Below are 5,389 nucleotides of genomic sequence, written 5' to 3'. Positions count from 1 at the left end.
TTGCCTCTCCCTTTTTTTCTCTCATAGAACGAGTTGTTTTGCTTATTCTGCAGGCTCCTGACCCCGGCTGGTGATTAGCTTGTACTGCGAAGCATTTGCATTTAGAATAACAGAATCAAAGAAATGTAGGGCTGGAAGGGAGCTTGAGTGGTCATTACGTCCAGCCCCCTGCGCTGAGACAGAACCAAGTAAACCTAGACCATCCCTCACAGGTATTTGTCCAACCTGGTTTTAAAAACCTCCAGTGATGGGGGGTTCCACTACCTCCCTTCGAAGCCTATTCCAGACATTAACTACCTTAATTGTTAGAAAGTTTTTCCTAATATCTAACCTAAATCTCCTTCCCTGCAGACTAAGCCCATTACTTCTTGTCCTACCTTCAGTGGACAGGGAGAACAATTGATCACCGCCTTCTTTATAACAGCCCTTAACATATTTGAGAACTGTCATTGGATGGCTACTCTCTGTAATTGTTGTCCGAGCCAGAGTAATTATCTGCTTCCTTCAGTACTGGGGAGATCCCAAAGCAAACTGCTAGAAAACCGGAAGGCAGCAAAGTCCCAGCGATAGAAGTGGGCCAGCTGCCTCCTTTCTTTGAGTGACAGCTCACTGAGTAACTGCTCTGATAACCAGCTATAAGTGCTCCAGATCTGGGAGTCTGTGAACTCGGGCAGGTGGACATCCATTGGCAACCCCATGCGACGCATTAGGTGATGCACCTCTCTGTTGAGGAAGCCAAACATCATCACATAGTCATACTGGATGAGGCATGGCCGGCACAGGCTGACCAGTGGCTTCCACTCCATGCTGGCATTCTGGGGTCCTCTGTTTAAAATGCTCTGGATGAACTCTTTGAAAGTTAGGCCATCTGCCAGTCCATGCATGAAAGCAGAGATGAGTCTCTGGAAAGGGTCCCTGACGAACAGCACTTTGGTGTAGAATCTCAGCATAGCCTCCATTGCTGTCAGGTTGAACTCACTGAGTCGCTTCTGTAGACCATGATGTTGGGGCTGGCGAACTGCCACCTCTAGTGTCACAGCTTCTTTCTCCTCTAGCACCTCCAAAAGCCATTCCCAGCTTTCCAGCCCAATTGCTGGTACTTGGCAGTACAGGAAATCCAGCTTGGTGCTCACTGCAATCCTTGAAAGCATCTCAGCTGCTTGTTGCTGGCTGGCTGGAAGCTTGGTGACTTTAGCAGTTTTGCTGCAGAAGGATCTCAGTGTCTTTTTCCTGAGCTGTTGAACATGGAGGAGGGTGTCAAACGTCAAAGGTAAATCATCCTTCATCTCTGCTTCCAGATCACCTGCAAAACAGCATTTGGATATGGGGCGTTATTCCCACAAGACAGCTACATAAGGAAACCTAGGGCAACATTCTCCACCCAGACCAGCGCTGCAGAATTCTACACTACAGTGTGTGACAGGCAATGGAAGCAACACAGTATCTCCGTGGACACTGAATTGACCTAACTACATTGACTTAAGCGCTACACCGCTCATGGAGGTGGAGTTATTAAGTCGGTGTAGTGAGCGACTTACACTGGCGGAAGAGACATTTTAGTGTAGACGCTTACAGAGTTGGGTAGACATAAGCTTGAAGAAGAAAACTCCATACTTCATCAGACATCTTTTATCTTAACTGTAAAGCATTGTGGGAATCCTGCTCCTAGGCAAGCCTTAAAATCTTTCTTAGCCTATCTTAAGTGTCAACATGAGTAAGAATCCGGATTTGGCCTAAAGAAGTTTTGCCTGTGTAAGGACTCCAAGTTTTAGTTGAGATGGGTTTAATAACTAGCAAAAATAATAAGAAACTTTATAAAAACCATAGGAATAGTAAATTGATTTGTGAGTTAGAACATAGCCGCCCCTGATAGCCTCTTTTGAGTTGATGATTAATAACATCAGAACACATTATGGACTCAGGAGCTATCAAAGGTTTGTTAAATCACGAGATACTAATTAACGACTAGGGGTAACATTTCCAAAAGTGGCTTAGGAGCTTGTCATTAAAAAACAAAACAAAACAACTTAGGCTCCTAAATTCCGCCCACCCGCCAAATGACTTATGCTCCTATGTCACTTAGGCACTTTTGAAAATATTACCGCAATCATTTTTTTAAAAAAGCAACTGCCCAGTCCTTTTTTGTGATGATTGCTTTTAATTTGGCAAATTTCAATTTCACTGCTTTCTTTTTCTAATTTGATTTCTAAAATGAATGGGAGTCTGTCAGCTTAAAACTCACATTAATGTTGGAATGCTAGGTATGTGTTTTCCTTAGTACTGTTACAGGTGACTCATATGGAAGGCTTCTGATTTTTCAGTTTTAACCAATAAACATTGATAGAACACATGTCATTTAAAAAAGAAAGAAGGGAAGAAATTGGTGTTTATCCAATAAACACTGGAAAACCACCAGAAATGGTTATTTTTATCTAAGGGCTTATCTACACAGAGCAATCATATGAACCCTAGGGGTGTAATTTCTACAGCACATGACCGCGTTGTGTATTATTTGGCTCATGTAGACTCTGCTGTTGTGCACTAAAGGTTTCCTACTGAGATTTGACATAGTGCTGTTTGAAACAGTAACAATACTACGTTAAAGCACACTAGGGAACATTACAAAGAGATTACTCATTACAAGTATGTACTACATATAATGTCTACAATATACACTACTCATTACAGTATACACAAAGAGAAAGCCTCAACCCTCTCTGATTTTTGGACAGCTACATACAACTCAAAAATTGCTAAAAATAAAGCCTGAACAATGACATTAATAACTGCCCCCCAAAACCAGTAGCCCTACTCATATGTCTATTCTAGCTAAAAGAGATTAGAGAAAAAGACTTGGTCTCTATTTTATCAGTCGTTCCTATATGCATCTGGCAGCTCTTAGGGGATAATCAGTTTCCCCTGGGTAGTTGGATAGTTTTCCCATTTCCACTGTTGTTTGGGCAGATCTATCATACAGCAACAAGGAAGTGAAAACACTTTAAAACTAGGAATGACACATTGGAAAGACAGGGAGCGAGGGATTCAGGGACACCACTGGTATCTGGAACTATTTGTAACTTCTTTTGACTGACTACATTTCAAATGGATGGTGTCTGTTGAATTTAGTGCTGGACTGACAGCTCAGGAAGAAAGAATTCATCTCTTCATCCACTGATCAGGTATGAAATACAGAAGTGCAACCTTTTCCCCACCCTCCTGCACTGTCCCACCAATATTCCTCCATCTGACCAGAAGCTACGGAGCCTGATCCTCCACCCTCCTCCACCGTGTGCAGTCATCTACCTCAGTGCAAAGTGGGTTTTCAATGTGACTGTACAGGAATGCTAGTGTTTGATCCCCACACTGCTCTCACCATGTACTGGTATAAATGACTGTACAAGGAGGAGTGCAACAAAGAATCAGGCTCCTGAAGCACAGGGCTGGAAGGGGGTAGCTCAGTCTCTGTGGCCTAGTCAGTCCTTGGCATCTCTGCTGATGACAAGGGGGCCAATGGTGCCAGGGGTGGGGGGTGTCTTTCCTGATGTGGACATTTGTCCACTGAGAACTGGACAGGAAATCACCAGTTCATTTCACATAAGCCATAAAAGAGCTGCCGGCTGGTAATGAATTTCAGTCACCACCAAACTGGGTAGACTGGGGTGTTAAAGGACAATAGAAAATAATGTTCAAAGCTTTTCTGACCTGTCCTGCATCACCGTGAACAGGCAAACATTACCTCTTTGCTGGGGAGGGTGACTCCTGAGAAGATGCCCCCACCACAAGAGGGAAAGGCAGCAGAGCAGAGCCAAGGTGAGCAGGCGGAGGAGGAAACGCGTCTTGGGCATCTCTGAGCTGCCCCAGCAGCTGACAACGACAGCAAAGAGCAGGCATGTGCCCGACCTAAAGGCAAGAGAATATTTCTCTGTGTGTTTACTCAGGAGCAGGGTTAAAGTACTGTTTGTCCAACCGCGCAGCTCACCGATAGCCATCCCCAGTGTTAGAGAAACCTCTGGGGGGAAACAATTCCCACAGGAAGGTTACACAGTGGAGTCTCCTACCCGTGTCTACCTGTAGCCGGCTGCTGTCTCTTGTCTTCTATGTAGGCTGTAAACTCTTTGCCCCTGGATTGTCTTTTTGCTCTGTTTGTACATTGCCTAGCACAGTGGGGTCCTGGTCTCTGACTAGGGCGCCTAAGCACTCTGGTAATAAAAATAATGAATAATAATATTAGCAGATGTATTGCCATCAGACCAAGGAAGTGACCTCGTAATTCCTAAGGGAAGTTGAGGGTCTGACTGGCGAGGAGGGCCCTGCCTGGTCCCCCATATGGGATTATTCTGAGACACTCTGCTCAATAGCTTTTGTTTTGTTTTTCACTTAGTGATGTTATCATTATTTGTCCTATTGTGGCATCTAGAGTGGCGGTTCTCAACCAGAATTCTCCAGGATTCTCCTTACCCTCTGAGGGTAGGACAAGAAGCAATGGGTTTAAATTGCAGCAAGGGCGGTATAGGTTGGACATTAAGAAAAACTTCTTAACTGTCAGGGTGGTTAAGCACTGGAATAAATTGCCTAGGGAGGTTGAGGAAACTCTGTCATGGGAGATTATTAAGAGCAGGTTGGACAAACATCTGTCAGAGATGGTCTAGATAATACTTAGTCCTGCCATGAGTGCAGGGGACTGGACTAGATGTCCTCTCGAGGTCCCTTCCAGTCCTATGATTCTGTGATTCTATGATTAGCTCTGGCCCAATTTGATGGTGCCTGATGAATCTTTATGTTAACAAAGGCTGTAAAATCAGAATTGTTTAACCTTCTCTTAATGCTGAGACGTGCTCCTCGCCAGGGGCTTCCATCCATGGCATACAGCCCTGCAGCCATGTCGCCTCCTGGGAGAGGCCCAGCCATGCTGGCAAGTTTTCAGCTCAGGGAGGCACTCTTCCATGGGAAGGAATTAGTTGCAGCTTAGCTTAGTTAGCCTCTGTACCCAATGAGTCCATGCTACTTAAAGACAGGAAAAAAGGGCTACTTTCTAACAGCCAGAGAAGGGAGGGAGGGAGCTCTAGACTGATAGCAAAACATCCTTTGTATTGATTAGCGTGCATGGGTTGTGTGGCTGTTATGGAATTAAGCAGCTTGGTAGTAAGTCTGTGGGAGGGATTTTGTGTGTGTGTGTGTGTGTGTGTGTGTACAAGTGTTTTGTTACACAAGAACCTCATAGGAATATGAAGCTGAAAGCCCATAGGGCATTTTGCTTGCCCTGGTCTCCTGTGAAGGAATGGTGAACATTCATGATAGCTGCACAGAACCTGCACCGAACCTTCCCTATCTTGGCTCTTATAAGTTTCCTTTCAGAGTAACAGCCGTGTTAGTCTGTATTCGCAAAAAG

At 44.7% G+C, this 5,389-nt stretch overlaps 1 protein-coding gene across 1 annotated transcript; it reads right to left on the bottom strand.

Moving 5' to 3' along the window:
• Positions 1-491: 491 nt before the first annotated feature.
• LOC140908824 (carbohydrate sulfotransferase 9-like) lies at positions 492-3,989 on the bottom strand. The gene is made up of 2 exons (XM_073336699.1): positions 3,980-3,989; positions 492-1,303 (listed from the first exon to the last, which is right to left on the bottom strand). The coding sequence occupies exons 1-2, from the start codon at positions 3,987-3,989 to the stop codon at positions 492-494; spliced, it is 822 nt and encodes a 273-aa protein (XP_073192800.1).
• Between the last annotated feature and the right edge of the window lie 1,400 nt (positions 3,990-5,389).

The sequence above is a fragment of the Lepidochelys kempii genome, chromosome 3, assembly GCF_965140265.1.
Source record: "Lepidochelys kempii isolate rLepKem1 chromosome 3, rLepKem1.hap2, whole genome shotgun sequence".
NCBI lineage: Eukaryota > Metazoa > Chordata > Testudines > Cheloniidae > Lepidochelys > Lepidochelys kempii.
Note: the sequence above shows the minus strand (reverse complement) of the source record. Positions and strands in the feature narration are given on the sequence as shown.